At 36.8% G+C, this 23,362-nt stretch overlaps 1 protein-coding gene across 1 annotated transcript in view; it reads right to left on the reverse strand.

The window, feature by feature from the left end:
* Positions 1 to 23,362, reverse strand: part of oca2 (oculocutaneous albinism II) — a 120,740-nt gene that overhangs the window by 95,509 nt on the left and 1,869 nt on the right. Inside the window, exons 2-9 of the mRNA XM_079840354.1 lie at positions 16,907 to 17,162; positions 10,925 to 11,020; positions 6,644 to 6,817; positions 5,157 to 5,214; positions 4,945 to 5,017; positions 4,239 to 4,399; positions 2,643 to 2,725; positions 2,194 to 2,347 (exon numbers count right to left, since the gene is read on the reverse strand). Of these exons, the coding sequence (XP_079696480.1) occupies positions 2,194 to 2,347; positions 2,643 to 2,725; positions 4,239 to 4,399; positions 4,945 to 5,017; positions 5,157 to 5,214; positions 6,644 to 6,817; positions 10,925 to 11,020; positions 16,907 to 17,136 (1,029 nt within the window). The 5' untranslated portion in view covers positions 17,137 to 17,162. The remainder of the gene's footprint in view (positions 1 to 2,193; positions 2,348 to 2,642; positions 2,726 to 4,238; positions 4,400 to 4,944; positions 5,018 to 5,156; positions 5,215 to 6,643; positions 6,818 to 10,924; positions 11,021 to 16,906; positions 17,163 to 23,362) is intronic.

The raw sequence follows: 23,362 nt of genomic DNA on the forward strand, positions 1-23,362 counted from the left end.
ATTAGAGTTGACTGAAGTTAATATTGAGGGGTAATAATTTCTCTTAATGTTTTCAAATGGCCAGCATACCAATTAATATAATAATAATAATAATAATAATAATATAATTAATATAATTAATATTATATAATATTATATAATTAATATACTATGATAATAAATATAATATAATTTGTGCTGTCAAATCAATGAATCGTGATAATTGCATCCCAAATAAAAGTTAATAATATGTGTGTAATGTGTACAATTACTATTGTATATAATAAGTATGTATATTATGTATATAATATGCATATATATATATATATATATATATATATATATATATATATATATATATATATATATATATATATATATATATATATATATATACACATGTATACATGTATAAGAAAAATAATTATACAATTATATTTAATACATATACAGTATATACTGCAAATATTTTGCACGTATGTGTGTATTCAATATACATAATAACTATACACAGTACACACACATATATTATGTAAACAAAAACTTTTATTTTGTATGCGATTAATCACGATTTTACACATTCCTCTCTTTTGACAGCCGTTATCAATCTCACTCTATTTTTTCCCTCTTTTTGAAAGTTGTGAAATCACTATTGTGGCGTTTTTCTTTTGCTATTTGAGCAAATGGGCACAAAAAAATATATTTCATGTATACTCTCATTCACCGCTATAAAAGTTAACCCAACTATGACGACTTCCGCTCTGAGAAACCCAGAAATGTGAAAAGAGTCTATTAGTTTAATTTTAAAAACATAATGTATACATTTCTTAGCACCTTGATGACAGTGTAGCCATATTTTATGAAGCATTACTATTAAGGTAGTGTTTCGTTAGAAGCGGAAACATGGGCCCCGACGTCTCCATTAGCATGCTCACAAAGGCCTAATTAAAATGAATCTTTTTTTTTTTTTTGTCACTATTTATCTCTTTTAGTGTGAACAGCTCTTAGGGGTATAGATTATTACAGAGCCTCGCAGCAAAACACTCCTCCACATTTTTTACTTCTTCTCCCTGTAGTGCAAACTTTTTTAGAGTTTGCGAGAAAGCTCCGTTTTAGTGTGGCACCAGGGGGACATGAGGGCAGAGGGGACCTCCCTTCTTAATTACATTTATTTCTTCCGGAGGGACAACATGCTGTGTGTCGAAGAGTTTAAATGAGAGCTTGCCATTTCAGGCAACATGAGCGAAAGAGATCAGAAAATGTTGTTCTACTATTACAATAAGGTCCAAAAGAGACCACCAGTGAAAATACTCCCATTTAATACAACGTGTGAACGTCAGAATGTCTTAGTATTCAGTATGTTCCTCTGATTGAACTCCACACTTTTGTGCAAAACTGGATGATGTGATCAGCATGATTTGAAGTATTGCGCTTCAATGGAAAAAAGGGACAAAGGAGTGACGTTGAATGTGATTTCACCAAGAACAACTGGATTAACATCTTTGTTTATCGTCGAACAACGTTCCAATCAACCAATCAGATTTGAGAGACAAGTTAACAGTTTAGGCCTACAACCAGAGCTGTAGGTGCTTCGACACCAGTGTTATTCACATATAATTTCCCTCTGATTTCTATCATTTTCGGAAAACAACGTTGTTCAAGAATCAACAAAATATGTGGATCCAGGATCATATCTTACTTGGCAAAATCCCGGTGACCGATTAGTGACCATAATGCAGAATCCTTTACTTTACCTCATAACTTTTCTCCATTTTAAATGTTACAAAATCTTAAAACTTTTCGAATTATAAATCGGTTTCAGATATTCCAAAAATCCAGATACTTCTGTGGAATCACAGTTTGTGTGGGCCAGTAGAAACCTTTTCCTGTTAACTTTAGAAGAGCCCAGTGACCTCTAGTGCTCAACCGCAGTACAGATAAAAGCGTCAGATTATGAATAGCCACTGCTAAGGACATATCAGTATAGTGCTGGATCTGCAAGCACTGTTTTACCCACCGTGACATCTACTCTTCATGGGAAGTTACAAAAGACTACAGACATGTACATACAAATCTCAGTCGAGTCAATGTGGCGAAACAGCCGAGATTATCCTGTTTAAGGGGATGAAATATGGGATGAGTCATGAAAGACCATTGAATAGATTATCTTGCAGTGTGAAAATAATGTCTTCACACCGATTCCTCATATTTTACCTCAAAGATGATGAGCACATAGACTCCTGCCAGGATCAATCCAGCGATAAGCACCTGTGTTTCCACGGTTACATAGAGCGACTGGTGAGTCATGGACAGAGGGACCACCTGACTGTCTAACAGAAAGGCCTGCACACTGATCAGAATAGGAGCGCTTGAGGGGAAGAGAAAGCGACAGATTACAGAGGTGGAGACACATTAAAGCACATACCATGACAGGAACTACTGCAAAACCCACATTATCACACAATCACATTTACTGAACTATTAACACACTTAAAATCTGACAGTTGTTTGACAAGATTATCCGATGTTTTCAATATTCAGCAGATGCAATAATGTGCATTGTATAACATGAAATGTCTTTGCATTTGGTCCTAGCTTTGCCAGTTCATTAGTGGAATTGTCCTGATCTTATATGATGGCTGATGAGGAATGTGTAATCGTACCTGCTAACCATTTCGAATGTCCTTGTTCTCAGAATCTGGTCACTTCGTTTGGAATGCAACGGAATAGTCCAGTTATAAAGCACCTGTTGGAAAATCTCCATAATTAATTAGAATAAACTCCATAAAGACTATTTGAGAAAAGAAAATATTTGCTAGTTATATTTCATATAAAACAGCCTCCAAAAGCATTTGGTGACACCTTAAAATGTATAAATGCCTCTACATGATATACTACAATAGCTAATACTACAATATAATAATATAGCAATATAACAATATGATCAATAACATAATACATAACAGTAAACCATCAAGTGGAATTTATTTTAAAGACATATTTTTAAATATATTATAATGCATATTATAAAGATTATATTATATTATATTATATTATTCAAAGCTAAGATATTTTTGTTTGTTTGTTTGCTTGCTTTTAAGAAATTACTTTTATGCTGTTCTTTTTAACTTTCTATTTATTAAAGAATCCTGAAAAAATGTATCACAGCTTCCACAAAAATCTTAAGCAGCAGAACAGTTTTCAACATTGGTAATAATATGAAATGTTCATAGAGCACAACATTTTATATTACTATTTAAATATATATATAAGTGCAAGTATATTAAAATGATTTCTGAAGGATCATGTGACACTGAATACTGAAGTAATGGCTGCTGAAAGCTTTGTCAACACAGGAATAAATGACAATTTAAAACATACTAAAATAGAAAACAGTAACTTAAAACTGTAATATTTTTACTGTTTCTTTCTGTATTTTTGATCAAATCAATGCAGCCTTGGTGAGCATAAGAGACTTCTTTCAAAAAAGAATAATTCATACTGACCCCAAACTAAAGCATAAATACACATTTCAAGATAAATGTCTCACATAAAAAAGTTGAATGGGTTATAAATTATTAACTCTTTCCCCATCAGCGTATTTTTTTTAAGTTGCCTGTTCCCCGACAGTGTTTTTGATAATTTTCACAAAAATTTCATGGCCCCCAGAATATTTTGTTGTATTTATATTGAGCAAACAACATTGAGCAAAAAGCTGAGAAAATCGCGTTTTGTTAAACACTACATCCAGATCGGATTCAGAAAGATGAATAAAACATAGATGGAGTAGATAGAGTCCATCAACACCCCCAAAGCTTGCACATATTATAGCTTGTGCTGGGTCGACATTTCATTCAGTAACATTATCAGTTTTGATTTATATGCCGTTTAATGTTGATGATTACGTTATTTTACATAAGCATAAGATTACATCGCTTGTTTCTGCATCTTCTACTGTGTTTTGATCAGGAGATTCAGTACTTGTTCAGGAGATGTGAAATTGCGCCGGAAAGACACAGAAAGCCACAAAAACTCACCAGTGGCAGGGAAAGAGCTAAACAACAGATATACTGTTAAAAAATAAAACAAAACGAATTTTGAAACTGTCTGGTTGCCATACATTGTGGAAATTGCATATAGTAACCACATGTGAAGTTCATCACATTGACACTTTTTAACTATATTTAATATTAGTTTATTCTGCTGGTAGGATAAAGCGCATAATTTTTTCGTTTCGGCTGTGTTGAAACAACTCTAACCTGCTGAGCTCTTCTCCGGCGAGGCCCCGCCTCCTCAGTCTGCTCCACTTGGATCAGAATGTACTCCTGGGCCTCTTGTACGGCCTCCATCTCTCCCAAAAACGGCCCACCAACCTGCAGTTTCAGCAGGGAGTTGTCACGAAAATCAGTAAGATTTGTGGCTATAGTGATCAGTTAGGTTAAGGAAAACTTTCATGGACTAGGGATATAAATGAAAATACACAACACAAAATATCCATCAAGCGTTAACCTAAATGTGTTTTGGAAGAGTTTCGCAAACAGATGTCAGCTGGCCATCGTTTCATTTTGGACAGACAATCCCCTCCCACCAGCAGAAGGTACTTTGCAGCACTTCAGTGCATTGTTCACTCTTCACATCCATCTCTACGGCTCTGCAGGACTCACAGATTGCCGCAAGTATCAGGCAGATCTGTTGTTATGCACGAAGTCATAGGCAAGACTGTTACCATGACACAGGCCGCTGTAAATAGCAGATGGTGAGATTGTCACAGAAACGGAAATGAATTAGCGCAGCCCTTCAGTGCAATCTCCGAACCAAATATAAAATCCCTGCAGGGTCTGAGGAGTTAGCGCAGTGGCACGCATCATCACAATATTTGACTTGTGCATTAATGATTCTTATTTATCTAGTCAAAGCAAACCCAAACAATGCAGATTCTCTAAAGTACACAAATGGTGAGGATACAGAAGCTCTCAGTAGATGAGACTGCCAGCATCCTCCAGGGGCTCTCCCTGTCAGGATACATGCTGAAAAACAGCTGATGATTTAAAGAAATATAGTTATTTATAGTGTCACAAAGGCAGACAAATGAAATCGAGCTATGTAAGTAATAGAATCATAAGTGTATATTATTCTATATAAGAAAAGAAAACGTTGATCAGGTCTGTATAACTTACTGAACAGATAACAACAATGATGAAGATGGTGATGATTTTTGTTGTCCTCAAGCAATTTCTGTAAAAGCAAACGTAGGCATTTGTTATGACATCTACTTTGCAACAGAAACACAGTTAATGTCCCAAACAGTCATTTTTGAATTATAGAGCTCCAGTAAAGAGCTGCTTTATCCTCCTACTCAGCTTGTTAACTTTGTTTAACTTTAGTTAGTTTGGGGTCTGTAAGATTGTTTGCCCTACACTGTAAATAAAAGTCCATAAAAATAGTGCACAATGTATTGTATAAATATGAAGGAATTTTCCGTATTGTTTTTTTACAGGTGTTTTACCTGTATTTTGAATTACACATTGCATTAGTTTGTGTTTTAATGGTTAATGGAAATTTCCATAAAATTACTCGATAATGTACTGGCAGAAAATTACCAGTACATTTTCCGTTTTTATTTTTTACAGTGTATGTTTAAAAAAGCTGCATTTATCTGATCAAAAATACAGTAAAAACTATTTAAAAGAACAATTTTCAATTTTAATTAATGTAATTTATTCCTGTGATGGCAAAACAGCAACAATTACTCCAGTCTTTATGGTCACATGATCCTTCAGAAATCCTTTTAAAATGCTGATTTGGTCCTTGTCAGGATTCTTTGATTTATAGAAAAAAAAATTGGAAATATGAATCAAAAGTTCAAAATAACAGCAATAGTAGAAATAGTAATATCATGGGCCCTATTTTAACGATCTGAGCACATGGTCTAAAGCGCATGGAGCAAGTTCCCTTAGGGTGTCCGAATCCACTTTTGCTAATTTAAGGACAGGAAAAATGGTTGGCCACGTCCAAAAGGGTTGCCTCTATTCTCTTAATGAGTAATGGGTGTGTTTTGGGCATAACATGCAATAAACCAATCAGAGTCTCATCTCCCATTCCCTTTAAAAGCAAGTTGTACTTGCGCCATGGTGGATTCGCTATTTACATGGCGGAATTTGCAAGTGGAAAAACTGAACGCTTAAGTGAAGAAACGGATCTACGGACCATCTAAGGAAAAGGCCGGATTCCACCAAAGCTCCCTAATCTTTTAATTTTTCATATTTACAAATATTTGTGTGCTGCTGCTCGTCCATGTGTGTGTAATGAGCAGAGTGTGTGCGCGTTGTGCACCCGCCTATAGGGGCATATTACTAACGTGTTCTCGGTTGCCTCAAAATAGCAAAAGGTCAACAATGTGCCTGAACACACTTCGTTTTCAGACCAGGGCGCAAAATGCATTTTCTATTTAAACACCGTGGCGCTGGACGTGAAAATAATAACTGCGTCAGGCTGAAACTAGCAAAAAACACTTGCGTTGCACCTGGCGCCGGGCCCTATGTCTTTACTGTCACTTTTGATCAATACAATGCATCCTTGCTGAATAAAACAATTAATTTCTTTACAAAAAAAAAAAAATCTTACGGACCCCAAACTTTTGAATGATAGTGTATGTATGCCATACCTGACGGGGGATGATAGTTTGAAGTAATGTTCACATTTCTCCATGGATGTGATGTGGGAGAGACTGGTCACCTCACTGCCCAGCCTGCACCTCCTCTCCAATTCAGCAGAGCTCGCCTCCCATGATTCCTCTCCAGAACCCAGGCTGGGCTCATGCAGCGTCATGTAAGTTATACTGCACAAAACAGTATAAAAACAGTGAGTTAGACACTGTGGTGCTTGCTAAATATTGCTCTGTTTGTTTGAGCTGTCAGAGACAACTGCTGGCTCAATAACTTAAAGGGGTGGTAAACCACGATTTCACTATTCTAACTTTAGCTAGCGTGTAATGTTGCTGCTTGAGCATAAACAACATCTGCAAAGTTACAACGTTCAAAGTTTAAAGCAAAGGGAGATATTTGCTTTTAAAGAAATCAGTTTCTAAGAACTACAGCAAACGGCCAGTAGGCGACTACACACATTCCTCCAGGGTTGGTGACATCAACAGGCTCAATATTTACATAAACCCCTCCTCCGAGAATATTAAATAAGGGGGGGGTGAGGCCATTTTGTATCGCGGCGCTGTTGTGGTTAGTAGGCTGGAGTGTTGTTGCCGCGATGCCGAGGAAACGCTGTTATATTCATCCGGATTGCAGGTCTGGGGTACTTGCTTTGTTCAGCCTTCCTTGGGACGGGGGTGTGTTGCAGAGCGTTTAACACACAGCATGTTATATGCACGTGTGTGTTTGAGTCAGCGGGGAATCAGGCGCGCGCGGGGCTTCCTGCAGCACATCTAACAGAGGAAAACATCCATCGTCTTCGCGATTTCAATGCCAGATTTGCACAACGTCAGCTGCGTGAACAAAACACTGCCGGTGCGTGGATGCACGACGCGCGCGCTGCACATTTCACGGAGGACAACACAAACTTCCACAAACTTTGCGAGTTCAATACAGGATATGCACAACGGCTTGTCCTGAAAGCTGGATTTACAAACAGAAGCTGTTCACGGGCCACAACCTGTAAGTCTGATTTATTTTTCATCGATGTGTTTTCCTGTAATAGGTTGTAGCAAGGAAGTAAACAGATGACAACGCTGTTCTGCAAACCAGTCTGTTAAATGCTCATTCATACTTAACGTTATCCGACGAACACCTAACGTTACAAACATTAACGTTAAAATCTCAACAGTGAACCTGGCATTAGTGTAAATGATTCTTTGATTAGAGCTTTTATGTATTGTTTATCTACAGGCATGCTAAACATGGTTCTGTGTGTGATTTGGCTAACTTACTAGTTAAAGCCAGTGCTTAGTGTTTGTTTTGGGTTAGTTCTTGCGACAGACATTTGGCTATAATCGTTCTAAAAATACAAAAGTTAAAGTGCCATTCAGTAGCGATCATTATAGATCCGCAGTCTTTACTCTCGAGGACTGAACAGGTTCTGCTCGATCATCTTCACTCAAATGTTCTGGGTCTGATTCGAGCTCATATGGTTTTATTGACGCCGTTGTTTCTAACACTGAACAGCCTCCGGTAAGGGGCGTGACGTTTCCGACGTGCACTGCGGTTAGCGAATCACAACACACTGGGCCAGCTAACCAATCTGGGCCCACTGCGTATTTTTGAGGGACTGGCTTCATACAACCCGGAAAGCGTCAGACCGTTTTACAAGGAGGGACAGAGCAGTGTAGAATAAAGGTCAAATATATGAAAAATAAGGCATTTTTTTTTAAAACGAAGCATGAACACATGTTACAGTGCACCCCACATACACAGCCAAGCCTTCAAAAGAATGTGTTTTACCACCCCTTTAATGAGTTTAGTAGTAAAATTAATTAGTTTGACCTGGGAAACCTGTTTGAAACGATCATTATTTCTGCAGTCCCACTTGATGCCGCTAGTTACATAGAAATTAAACACTTAACCAATTATTTTCACATTTTAGTTGAAAATACACTACCTCTAGGCTAACTTTAACTATCATCCAAAGTAAAACATATGGCTGATTCACTTAGGTAGAAAGCAATCATTCATCTAAATGCTAATAGCAGCCACACAACAGAGATTAAGACCAACAAAAGGTGTTAAAAGCCTGTTATGCTACACAGTTCTGCAGAATTCATGCTAAGACAGGATACAAGTTCCTAGGCATACCTAGAGGCTTTTGTGTTGATAATAGGCAGCAAGATAGATTATTCCAACTGAGAACACAATATAATCGCTAGCAGCATTAGCATTCAGCTCACTGCCTTACAGAGGGAATGAAAAATGTATTACAGAGGGCAGCAGATAGCAGCCAGCCATATTAGCAACACAGTTTACTACATGTAGGCTCCTTGATCTCAGAGGGCTGTTATGATAACACAGAGCAGGGTTCTTCAACAGAGGGTTTGTGGCGGTACCACCAATTGTTTGATATCAAACTCATTTGTGAAAAACTGAATTATGTTAAACAAAATACATTTTAATGCAACTTCAACTAGCAAGAAGCTAAAGATCAGCAGTGTTTCACTCAAATATAATGTGATTTATATGACACTTTTAGAAAGTATCATGACAAAGTTTTATTAATACATAGATATAGTACTATAGGTGATTATAGGCCAAGCTAAAAAACAACAACAACAATAAGGCAGTGATTCTCAACCTTTTTGACCTCATGTATCCATGTTTTCAGGAATAGGGGGGAATAGGGGAATAACTGTTCTTCCAAAAAAAAGAAAAGAAAAAAAACTACTGGGCCCCGGCTCTATGGTTGAGAAAGACTGCAATAAGGGTCCCAGAGGAGACTGAGCCAGGTTTCTCCCAAGGTTTTTTTCTCCATTTCCATCACCAATGAAGTTTGGATTCCTTGCCACTGTCACCTTTTGGTTTTCTAATTTGGGGACACTTAATATTCTGCAATATTCTTGAGTATTTGAATGCACTGACACTGTTGGATGAGAACAGAACTGAGCTGAATGATGACATCACTGCTTTATAGATGAATTGAACTTATTCCATAATTGATGAACGTTACTCAGTTATTGAACGGAACTGAATTCTGAATATTCTGAACTGATTGCAACTGAATAATGACTGTTTACTATTGTCTTTTTAGAGCTGCTTTACAGCAGAATTGAATTCTGTTTGTCTCATTGAACCCTTATTTTCCTGTTTATCACTGTAAAGCTGCTTTGAAAAAATCTGTATAGCTGTATAAAGTGCTATATGAATAAAGGTGACTTGACCTTACATAGACAAACAATGAATACATTAAAATCCTGAGTATGATTCAATTTGAATTTTCATTAGTAATGAGAAGACTTATCCTACACATCCCCAAAAAAATTAAATACAGGTGTAATCCTTATGCCTATGACTCTTCAAGCATTGTTACATAAAAAAATCACTGGCTTTAGAGTGTTGGGTGAATCAAGGACACATGCTCCGGAAAACAGGAAATTAATGGAACAACAAGCAAAATGACAAAATAACCATTGCTTCCCACAAAAACTTTTTAAATGGAAAATTGGGGATTCTTATCCACACGACATGGTAATAATGTCTTAAGTGGTTAAGCTAACTGCACTATGAACATTTTTCCAGTCTGGTATCAAATTCAATCTGTTGGAATCATTCCCACTTATTATAGAGGCTGACAACTGAGAGTGCAGATAGTGTACTGCAGGCAGTGTTTGGTTTAATTAGAAGTACATAGAGGTCAAGCCCACTTCCAGATATCAAAATGCCATACATTATGTGAGGAACTGTGTTTGCCTCAAACCTGGTAATATATAAAGTAATTGTTGGAAATGAAGGTCACAAAGCCACTTTTTCTCATTAATGAATGAGAACAAGGTCGGTAATTACAGACCCCAGGTAATATTCATACAGCTGTTCAGCAGAACTGCAGACTAAAGCCAAGTCAACAGGTCTTTACAATCAGCAACTTTGGAAGAAAGAGGGAGAAATTCCCTGTGTACGATTGGTTAAAGCTTTATGATAACTTTCAAAAGAATATGATATTCTATAACACTTAACAGATGATTACTGAATGCTGAAATAGCCAGAAATGCCATTACAATTACAATGCCATTACTAAACATGATTAGTATCATTTGGTAGCCTATATATAATTATATATGAATGCACATTAACCTCTGATCTTATATAATGTTTGCAAATGACTAATTGAAAAAGGTTATTATAGTGTATGAGCTCCAGAATTGTTTACTGCTGAACAGAAAAGAAAACAAAGAACTAAAGAACATCACAAATGAAATACCGTGAAACCAACAAGGAAATATACATAGTCTGACCTGTCATTTTGGGGGAATGTGAGAAGGGGTGACCGTTCTGTGTGATTGGCTTGGTTGGATTTGCCTTTCAGGAGGTTTACCATACTGAAGCTGTGCCTGGAAACAAGGAGAGAACTTATTAAATCCGAGCATGATGTCTGTCATAAATAACATCTCAGCCACATTTAGAAAATCAATTCTTGGCATTCATTTTTAATGATTCTTGTATAAAAACTGGCAGCTTAAATAAAATGGAACTAAAAGTCTTTGAGCAAATCTTAAAGTCATTCTTCCTTTTTGGTCTGTTTAGTCATCTCTACAGCACTATCAAACATCCTGGTCTAATGTGTCAAAAAAGGTGTAAGCTAAATGACCATGCAAACAAAGGCACATGCACAAATAGACCCCAAGTGGTTCTCAGGCACCTGCCCTTTTTCTCTCTGACCTAAATAAGTGCCAAATAATACTAAATAATAAAATAAATAATACTATATTAATAGTTATACTGAAATAGTAATTTCTGTGAGCAATGCACAACACTGATTTTCATTTACCAATACCAGCATAATGACAACAAAAGTCATATTTATAGTAATTATGAAAGGAGTGCCATTTTTTCCCACTTGAGCACCTGCCCCCCAAAATGTCTGTGCACGGCCCTGACAAGTTACATGTCCAAAAGGTTTACAGCAGTTGTATAAGATATCCTTCTGATCCATTATGTCCTCCTAGCTGTCTGTAGGCAGGCTGTCTTGATGATTTAACTAACACCTCATAACTTGTCAGGGTGGATGGGCATCAGGTGGTGTGCACATTCACAGAGGCAATAGTGTGATATGGTTATGACAGGTTTAAGGACAACATCATCCTGCTTTATTGAGGCCTTGAAGACTGAAATAATGTTCTGACCTTGGTCTTCATGCTATAAAGCAAAGTGGCACAATGAAATAAATCAAACAATTGCTTTGTTACCTTTATCTGTCAGTGCCAGTGCCTGTGACAGGTTCATGTAATGCATGAATCCCTCACAAAAGTCAGTGCCACAGTCTCACGATTTTAAAGTAGTTATCTTTTAACATGTCATATATCAGATATCCTCTAAGTTCAACGTATCGTTGAAAGAAATGGAGAATATAATGCATAAAAAGCCTGAAATCCTGACCCAGGAAATCAGTTCTAGTGCAATGTGTCACATGTGTCCATAGTGTCTTGCACATGGATACATACGTTTAGAATTTGCATAGCAGTTTGATAAAAAAAAAGAAAAAAGAATCCCATTAAAATGACTTAAAAATACAGTATTAACTAAACAACTAAAACAGTAAAACTTTACAATAAGGTCTCATTAGTTAACTATCATTAACTAACAGTGTGCAATACATTCGTTACAGTACTTATTCATATTAGTTAACATTAGTTAATACAAATGTTCATTGTTAGTTCATGTTAACTCATGTCTATTAAATAATATTAACAAATAAAACTTTTGATTGTAATAATGTATTAGTAAATGTTGAAATTAACATGAACTAAGAATAAGAAATGCTTTGTTAGTTTGTGTTAACCTAATGCAGTTAACCAATGTCAAAATTGGTTAACACATTGTAAAATGTTACTAAAACTAAAGAAGCTTAAGTTCCATTAAATGTTTTATTGTTATTCATAAATTGCTCTGAATATGGCATGCATCAATAATTATAATTTTAATGGCTCTGCAATGTAAGCATCATACAAAGTATATATATTAATATGGTCCCACATGCATAATGTAGTACCAAAATAATATATTTCAATATAATTTGAGCCACTGATAGTATTCCTTCAATTTTCCTTCCTCCTCAGACAAGGACATCTTTATTTACTGTAGTCATAAAGCAAACATTTCACATCTCATATACTAAATAACAACAGAAAATCAATATATGTCTCAAGAAGAAGAGGGGAAAGAGACTGGTTCTGAGCTATTGCTCCGAGACACCAGCAGTGTTGATATTTTTTTGCCTGTATGAATAGAACAGATGGAAATCCAGAGAATTCTGCAGGCTAATTACTGGAGCCTCTTCAGTAATTTAATAATCATGAAAAATTCTCTGTTTGTCGTAATAAATGACAGTTTAAATGGGTAAAGTCCCTCTTATCTCTTCAATTGGCTCTGAGTTTGGGTGTGTGAGTTATGGAGAGTCCTTTGCACAGTGCCAGAAAATAGATCAATGTTGCTCAGCACAGGCCAGACTATAGAGTCAACCCCAGTCCAATTCTAACACATCATTGGGCAAATCCCAAACCTCAGCTGCTTAGCATTACAGAGGACTCAAACAACTCATCCATCCCTACCGATGCCTCAGCTCACTGCAAACAGCTGGGATGGGGTGTGTGTGTGTGTGTCTGTGTGTTCCAGACAAGACATAATAGCCATGGCCTCCAGGATATATCCTGGTGTTGAGTTTGGGCAAAAGGGAGATTAGACAGGATATTTCAAGGCCTTTAATCCCTCTCTCTGCAGTTACACAACGGAGAGGAGATTTGAAATGTTAGCTCACCGAGTGCAGGATTTATAAATGAAGTAAAGCCTTCTCTTATTGTGCCTGGATCTGAGTGTGTGAGGTCCAGATGGGGGGTGGTGGTGGGGGGGGGGGGGAGTACATAACCTAGTGGGACACCCACCATCCTCTTAGATCTGGCCTAGAATACAAGTCTAATTTAATGCTACCTGAGACACTCAATTACATTTCACATAAAGACATTTACAGCATTACAAAATATTTCTATTTTAAATAAATGCTGTTCTTTTGAACTTTCCATTCCTCAAAGCATTCTGGAAAAAAAATGGATCTCAACACCCACAAAAAAACTAAGCAGCACAATTGTTTTCAATGTTGATTGTTTTTTGGAGCACCGCATTGGGATATGTAGCTTTGCCATCAAAGGAATAAATTCTAACTCTAATAATACATTCTAACAATATACACTATATTGCCAAAAGTATTGGGATACCCCTCCAAATAATTGAATTCAGGTGTTCCAGTCACTTCCATGGCCAAAGTTTATAAAATCAAGCACCTAGGCATGCAGACTGCTTCTACAAACATTTGTGAGAGAATGGGTCGCTCTCAGGAGCTCAGTGAATTCAAGCGTGGTACCAGGATAGGTTGCCACCTGTGCAATATGTCCATTCGTGAAATTTCCTCACTACTAAATATTCCACGGTCAACTGTAAGTGGTATTATAACAAAGTGGAAGCAATTGGGAACAACAGCAACTCAACCATGAAATGGTAGGCCAAGTAAAATTACAGAGCGGGGTCAGCGCATGCTGAGGTGCACATTGAGCAGAAGTCACTAACTTTCTGCAGAGTCAATAGCTACAGACCTCCAAACTTTGTGTGGCCTTCAGATTAGCTCAAGAACAGTGCGTAGAGAGCTTCGTGGAATGGGTTGAATGCAGTGGTGTAAAACACGCCGCCACTGGAAGCAGTTGAGACGTGTTCTCTGGAGTGACGGATCAGGCTTCTCTGTCTGGCAATCCGATGGACGAGTTTGGGTTTGGCAGTTGCCAGGAGAACGGTACTTGCCTGACTGCATTGTGCCAAGTGTAAAGTTTGGTGGAGGAGGGATTCAGGGGTTGGGCCCTTAGTTTCAGTGAAAGGAACTTTTAATGCTTCAGCATTTTGGACAATTTCATGCTCCCAACTTTGTGGGAACAGTTTGTGGATGGCCCCTTCCTGTTCTAACATGACTGCGCACCAGTGCACAAAGCAAGGACCATAAAGACGTGGATGAGCGAGTTTGGTGTGGAGGAACTTGATTGGCCTGCACAGAGTCCTGACCTCAACCCGATAGAACACATTTGGGATGAATTAGAGTGGAGACTGTGAGCAAGGCCTTCTCGTCCAACATCAGTGCCTGACCTCACAAACGAGCTTCTAGAAGAATGGTCAAAAATTCCCATAAACACACTCCTAAACCTTGTGGAAAGCCTTCCCAACAGAGTTGAAGCTGTTATAGGTGCAAAGGGCGGGGCAACTCCATAATAAACCCTACGGATTAAGAATGGGATGCCATTAAAGTTCATGTGCATGTAAAGGCAGACGTCCCAAAACTTTAAACGATAGTATACAGTACATATGTGTGCACTGTGCATACATGTATATAGTAAACATGAGATTTTTTCTGTACTATTGGAAATTTGCCATAGTAATATAAAAACTATGGCATATTTCCCATAGAACATAAAAAGAGAGAACAAACAACTATTGAAACTTTCTGTATATAATTAAATTATGGAATATTTCCCATAAGACAGAAAGAGAGAGAGAGAACAAACCACTATTGAAATTCATATTGTGTGATGTATTGATCAGCTGATTTCATTGAGAGCAGTGGTTATCAATAAAGAATTCCCAGTCACGAGAGTAGAAGCAGATCTGATCTCATGCCTGACTAACAATAAATCACGTGACGGCTGATCTAAAACTGTAGTGTCTAATCCAAAAAGTGTCGCAAGTTTAAGATTAAGACCCCCATCGTCATATTCAGTACAATCTCTCACACACATTTTTCCCACATATTTGCAATGACTACAGTAATGTGACTCCACACGTGAGCACCAATCCTCTTTGGAGTCGATTAGCAGCTGTTTTACACAGAAACGCTCTCACTAAGGGTTCTGGGGACCTTATAATGCGTTCAGCTGAATGTCAGTCATAATAGTGGAAGTGAAATGTTACAATGAGTTCGCAAAGCACATTTTGCATTAGGATTTCCGCTAAATTAATGATTTTCCCAGCATGAGGTTTCTCAGAAGCATATCTTGAAGGTGACATGTTATTTTTTAATGTTAAAATGCTTTCTCCTACCGCAGTATAATGTGCAGAGACAACTACAAGCAAGTCATAGACTGATCTCCCTGAAGAGTGTAAACACTGTAGCACTATCAAAACATTGTTCTGTTTGCTTGTGCTTGACTTCTGGCTCAAACAATTGAGTGTGCTTGAGGTGGGGCTATCTGTTTGTCCAAATCATATTTGGCATATGGTGCATTCAAATCCTCCTGGGAAGTTTGTATTCACGAGTTCGTGATTTTTTCCAACAGATGCATTCATGTCACTTTGGTCGGAACAAGATGGCGACATACCTTTTCTACAAAACAATCAGCAAGATTTTTTTTAACTCTTCTTCTGCAAAAATGGCAAATAAATAATGCCCATCAGGTATGTTTTTTTTATTTGTTTTTTTTTATGAAGGTGCTGAAATTTTAATTGTAATATTTTATTGTAATTGTACAATACTATTGTTTTTTGTACAACCGCTAGATTTATTGTAAATGAAACAATTATATAAATTTAATTTCAATGAATTTACCACCAGTACAGACGATGCATCCATTACATCCACCATATTTTCTCACTGACACACCCCTAACTTGGAAACTCTGGGCTTAAAAATCTGAGTTTCCCCACTTGTAATTATGATATCGTGATGGCTGGTGTTGGGGGTAATGCATTTAAAGTAACTAGTAAAGTAACACATTACTTTCAAATTTACAATGACACAAATACATTTGCCAAAAATAGAACTTTTGCTTGTTTTTCTTATTATTAAAAAATGCAAAAGTAACATAACAACGGCTTTTAAAAGTAGCTTTCTTTCTTACATGACTTGAAACCACCAATAAAATAAAATGAAAGGACAGTTCACCCAATAAAGGACATTTCTGATAGCATTTGAATGTTGTCAATTGAAAAACGTTGCCATTCTTTTCTCTTTTTTTTTTTTTTCATATAATGAAAGTCAAAGGGAATGTTTTGTGTCTTAATGACTTTCGTTATATGGACAAAAACAGTTGAAAAATGATTTTGTGTTCCTTAAAAGAAAGTAAGTCATGTATGTTTGGAACAATTAGAATGAGTAAATGATGATGTATTTATTTTAATTTAGGGGTGAACTATCCCTTTAATTCAGATTAACTATTAGATAGTCAAAACCCCAAGAACTACTGTCTTACCTATCCTCTTGATGGACGTCGGTGTAGATTATGCAGTGTCCCGAGGGCATGGCTGCAGCCTGCAGCAATTTCTGTGTCTCTCTTTTCCCAGAGAATCCCTCTAGCAGACGAAGCTCATCAAAGTTCCCCGCCACAGTGTCAGACTTTCTGCTGCCTACCCTGCTGGAGTGACCCTGGCCTCCGGTTTGAGACATCTCCACCTCAATATTACTCTTATTCTCCAGGTACATCTTCACTCCGGCACACTGGACCGCAACTGGGGGATAAAGGGAACATTGAGGTCAAATAATTTTTTAATGCAGCATAAGTGTCATTTTTATGGTAACTAGCAGTTGAGACAGGTCTTTTGAGAATTACATTTCCAGATTAAAATGTAAGAGACTTCTATAAGCCACATAAAATAATGTTGTATAGAAAGAAATAATTAGAGATTCAGAACTGCATTGCGTATTATTTCATTCCATAAGGATGCACCTGCCCCCTCTAGCTTCACATAGCCTACATATAGCAAATACACTCAAATAAAATGTACACATTTTCAGGACTCATTGTAATTACCAAGACACATTAGATATATGGAATAATATGTATTTATGCACATGATAAATGTCACAAACATTGTAAACCTTAAAGTGTGAGCTACATATGGAAATGTATCTGTTCAATAAAATGCCTTACTCACTTTTTAAGTAATAAAAAACATACACGCCACCAAGTAGCCAGAGCAACTTTTCTCTATTTACAGATTTGATGGGACACAGACGGGTAGGCGACATATACGCAATTTCCCACAAAATCCATCCCGTTAGGATTGCGTTTAAGGCATTTAACTCCACTTTTAAACATACATTTGCGAAATTCCTTACCCTCGGGGGAATCCCAGACACCATTTTGAAGTGTGTTCAACTTCATCAAGTGGGGGAATTTTTTTATGCCCTTCCCTCGCTAACATATCTCCGTCTTTTTCACTCGGATGCATGTCATTGCTTACGTTGCACGAGTGCCCACTACTGGCGTAACCCTTGCAATGTGCTTTAATGGAACACACTAAGCCCATTATGAATTTGTGTTACGCATCATTCTATCTGCCTGTATGTTTGCTTGGACTGTAAAAAATAAATAAATAATAATAATAATAATAATAATTATATATATATAAATATATATATATTCATAATTAATATTTTATAATATTTATATTAAATATTTAAAAAAATATAGTGTATGTCTAAAAGTGGAGTTACACGCAGCCCTACTTCCATGCGTCTTGTTCACTCGAATGTACACCACCATTGCTTACGTTGCATGAGTGCCCACTACTGGCGGAACCCTTGAAATGGGTTTAAATTGAACGCCCTAAGCGTCTAAAATATAAACGCTTATTACACTGCAAAAAATGCTCTTCTTACTTAGTGTCTTGTTTCTAGTCTAAATATATAAAACTTCTTAAATCAAGATGCATTTACTAGATAAGTAAAATTACATGTTTTTTCTTGTTTTCTTGAAAATCAATTCAAAATGAAGTGAGTTTTTGCTTAAAACATTATCTGCCAATGTGGTGAGAAAAATTCTCTTATTTCTGATTGAAATCTTGTTTCTGTCCAAAACAGAAATAAGACAATTTTTCTCACCCCATTGGCAGATAATTTTGCTTTAAGCAAAAACTCACTTAATTTTGATTTTTTTTTTTTTCCAGAAAACAAGAAAAAATATCTTATGTAATTTTACTTATTTAATAAATGCTACTTGATTTAATAAGTTGTAGATATTTGGACTGGAAATAAGAAAAAAAAATACTAAATAAGAAAATAATTTTTTGCAGTGTAGGCTTAACATTATGTATCAGGGTAATACAAAAAAAAAACCTTTTGGCAGAAGGATTGAGGATTTATTGACTCATTATTAAATTGTGTTCATTTTGAACAAAACAAAGTTATGTACTATTAAAGAGTTAATTCTCAATCTGGTGTTTGACAGACTGTAAGGTTCCACAGACACAGAACCATCCTAATCGGGAACTTACTTCACCTCATTTCCACCCTTTTCCACACTCCTTCACACAAAGACCTACACACCTAGGTAGAGTCTAAGAAATATGGAGTTTTCAACAAGTTCAAGGGTAAGTAAGCTGTGTTTTTGATCAGAAGCACATTGTGGTAGTGTTGCATATCTTTTTCATACTACCTGAATAAAATGTGAGTGGTGCAGCTTGCCTGTGTAAAACTCATGGTGCTCCATAGGAGTTGTGAGAATGTTCCGGCAACATTTCATTAGTATTCATACGTAATGTTTACAAGTATATTTTGGCATGTTTGGATATGAGCTGAAAAATGGACGTATACTGACAGCATCTAAAACATATCTACAGTGAGGAAAATAAGTATTTGAACACCCTGCTATTTTGCAAGTTCTCCCACTTAGAAATCATGGAGGGGTCTGAAATTGTCATCGTATGTGCATGTCCACTGTGAGAGACATAATCTAAAAAAAAAAAAAACCATTTTAAACTATTTATTTGTATGATACAGCTGCAAATAAGTATTTGAACACCTGATAAAATCAATGTTAATATTTGGTACAGTAGCCTTTGTTTGCAATTACAGAGGTCAAACGTTTCCTGTAGTTTTTCACCAGGTTTGCACACACTGCAGGAGGGATTTTGGCCCACTCCTCCACACAGATCTTCTCTAGATCAGTCAGGTTTCTGGCCTGTCGCTGAGAAACACAGAGTTTGAGCTCCCTCCAAAGATTCTCTATTGGGTTTAGGTCTGGAGACTGGCTAGGCCACGCCAGAACCTTGATATGCTTCTTACAGAGCCACTCCTTGGTTATCCTGGCTGTGTGCTTCGGGTCATTGTCATGTTGGAAGACCCAGCCTCATTTTCAATGCTCTAACTGAGGGAAGGAGGTTGTTCCCCAAAATCTCGCAATACATAGCCCCGGTCATCCTCTCCTTAATACAGTGCAGTCGCCCTGTCCCATGTGCAGAAAAACACCCCAAAAGCATGATGCTACCACCCCCATGCTTCACAGTAGGGATGGTGTTCTTGGGATGGTACTCATCATTCTTCTTCCTACAAACACTTTTAATGGAATTATGACCAAAAAGTTCTATTTTAGTCTCATCTGACCACATGACTTTCTCCCGTGACTCCTCTGGATCATCCAAATGGTCATTGGCAAACTTAAGACGGGCCTGGACATGTGCTGGTTTAAGCAGGGGAACCTTCCGTGCCATGCATGATTTCAAACCATGACGTCTTAGTGTATTACCAACAGTAACCTTGGAAACGGTGGTCCCAGCTCTTTTCAGGTCATTGACCAGCTCCTCCCGTGTAGTTCTGGGCTGATTTCTCCCCTTTCTTAGGATCATTGAGACCCCACGAGGTGAGATCTTGCATGGAGCCCCAGTCCGAGGGAGATTGACAGTCATGTTTAGCTTCTTCCATTTTCTAATGATTGCTCCAACAGTGGACCTTTTTTCACCAAGCTGCTTGGCAATTTCCCCGTAGCCCTTTCCAGCCTTGTGGAGGTGTACAATTTTGTCTCTAGTGTCTTTGGACAGCTCTTTGGTCTTGGCCATGTTAGTAGTTGGATTCTTACTGATTGTATGAGGTGGACAGGTGTCTTTATGCAGCTAACGACCTCAAACAGGTGCATCGAATTTAGGATAATAAATGGAGTGGAGGTGGACATTTTAAAGGCAGACTAACAGGTCTTTGAGGGTCAGAATTCTAGCTGATAGACAGGTGTTCAAATACTTATTTGCAGCTGTATCATACAAATAAATAGTTAAAAAATTGAAACAAAACTGGATTTTTTTTTTTAGATTATGTCTCTCACAGTGGACATGCACCTACGATAACAATTTCAGACCCCTCCATGATTTCTAAGTGGGAGAACTTGCAAAATAGCAGGGTGTTCAAATACTTATTTTCCTCACTGTATTTATTTTAGTGCTGGGCAAATTAACGCGTTAACACGGGCGATTAATTTTTTTCATTTTAACGCATTAAAAATATTTTTTAACGCAATTAACACAGAGTTTGTTTTTCTATACATTTTTGCCTAGCGTTACATTAATCACGCTCTTATTCATGTAAATGCTTTTAAACCATTTAAGCGCGACAAGACAGAAGAGAACGCGCTGTATGTCAGTGTCCTGTCTGTGTGGGTGCGTCTCAATCAGATCCCTAGTTGCATCAGTCTCGTGCACGAGTTATCTTTCGCTCTTGAACAAACAATACCAACAACATTGCCAAATTCCAGTTTTGTCAAGTATTCTCATAATAGGAGTCTTAAATTAGTTAAATAACGTCTTATGCGCGTAACAGCGCGTCAGATCCGCGCCATGTTCGGCAGCGGCCGATCTTAAAGTTACATCAGCACTGATGAGGTCTGTATTAATGTTCATCAAAGAACAAAGGTAACAGAGAAAAGATGATTAATCTATATTTAATTTATTATTTATGGCGTTAAGAAAGGTGAACATTTCTGTATATGTCCAACAGGGAAGCCCACAGGCTAATATAACATTTATTATAATGGGTTTATCTAAAGATTGTTTTAAGTTCACTTAAATTAAAAGTTTTTTTTAAAGCCTAATAAATGTTGAAATTGGTAGCTTTCATTTAAACTGTAATGCAACGTCATTAATGTTTCCTAGAGACATTAGTATCAGTGACACTGGCCTTCATGCATAAAAAGATGCCATTACAACACATATTTAAAATATGCTGTCTTTAAATTGTTTCTACATTAATTTGGAGAGTAACTGAAATTATATCAATATCAAAATATTAAAAACTAAAAAAATATTAAAAACTTGCGATTAATCTCGATTAATTAGGCTACAGAAAACAATGTGATTAATTAGTTAATATTCTTAATTGATTCCCAGCACTAATTTATTTACATATGCACAGCTTTAGAAATGTAAAGATCTTTACAAATCCTTTATATCTTAAATAGATTTGTGTTGTTGCAATGTACTGTTGTAGATATTTTTAAGCCCCTAAATTAAACCCACACCTATACTCCATTGTTGGTATTGTTAGTAAAACTAAACACTATTAAAAACTGAAAGATGAAATTACATAATATAAATATTCAGTGAAAAACTTAAACAAATATCAGCAATGTTGAAATAACAGAAACCACTTCTCTCCAATATAAAATAGAGAAGTCTAGAGACACACATTATTGTGACACACAATATTAATACATTTCAATATAATACAACTATTATTTAGATATTTTACACCATTAATATGTAGTCAAATTAGTTAAAGGTGTCAAATGTGATGACATTAAACATACTGTATTGCATTAATCTCAGCCATTAAATACAATAAAATTCAACTTAATTACATTAATTACATTTTCTACGAGCTTATTCAATACTGAAATCCCTACTCTTAAGACTGAGCAATGATTTTAGCAAGCACCACTCATTAGATTGACTTTATTAAACAGCTCCCCCAAGTGGAACTTGTGAGAAAAGTCAGGACACGACATCAAATAAGAGCCCCTTTTTACTAGCCTCTTGAATAAAGTCTCCATAGCAGCAGATCAAGCTTATTGAAAATTATTTTTTTTATTATTAAGGATGACATCACTTCCCACACTACACACGCCTATTAGATTTTAGAGCTATTTCTGTCTATGACCAATCGTTTTGATGTGTTTGAATAGAAAATGAGAGCCATTATGTCCTTGAGACAACCACTGTCTGTAGTCCTTAGCAACCATGGGGAGTGAGAAAAAACAAACCAACAAAAAAGTGGCATGACTAATCAATGAGAAGCCAAAACAATAATGTTTAAGGAATAATTCGTTGAGGGGCAAATAAACCCCCCCTTCTGGAGTGTTCGGGGTAATTGGATTGACTAGAAGTCACCCTTATCTCAAAGAGCCGTGTGCTACAGTCCAGACACAGAGGAGGAGTCATTGTGTGTTGAAAGCTCAAGGTCTGCCTTAATGGACACTTGGGCATATCAGTGACCTGTGACCAATGACTAGTGACCGGTGCTTGTTTGATTTCTGTTTCTCACTGTTGCTGAACCAAACAAGCTCTATTGTGCCAGTGGTCAACACAAAGTGTTTTAACACAGCCTGCAGAAACATGTAATCCTTCCGTAGAGTGTTATTTCTCCTTCTACCCCAATTCAAATCAGGCCTCCAGGTGGCGAGTCTCAGGGTGGGACGGTGGGGGATTCAAAAGCAGACTTAGGTGCAGATGACATTGACATTACTAGAAAGTCATTTTACAAAAACCAAACATTAATATTGAATTATTTATTAACTTATTTAAATCAGTGGTTCAGAATTTTATTTTACGGCATTTTTAAAGAATAATAATGAGATGTTAATAATTAAAAACATAAAATGGATTTGCAGCTTATATTATTTTTTCTCTGAGAGACAGACAGACAGATAGACCGATAGAACGATCGA

The sequence above is a fragment of the Gobio gobio genome, assembly GCF_949357685.1.
Source record: "Gobio gobio genome assembly, chromosome: 17".
Lineage (NCBI taxonomy): Eukaryota > Metazoa > Chordata > Actinopteri > Cypriniformes > Gobionidae > Gobio > Gobio gobio.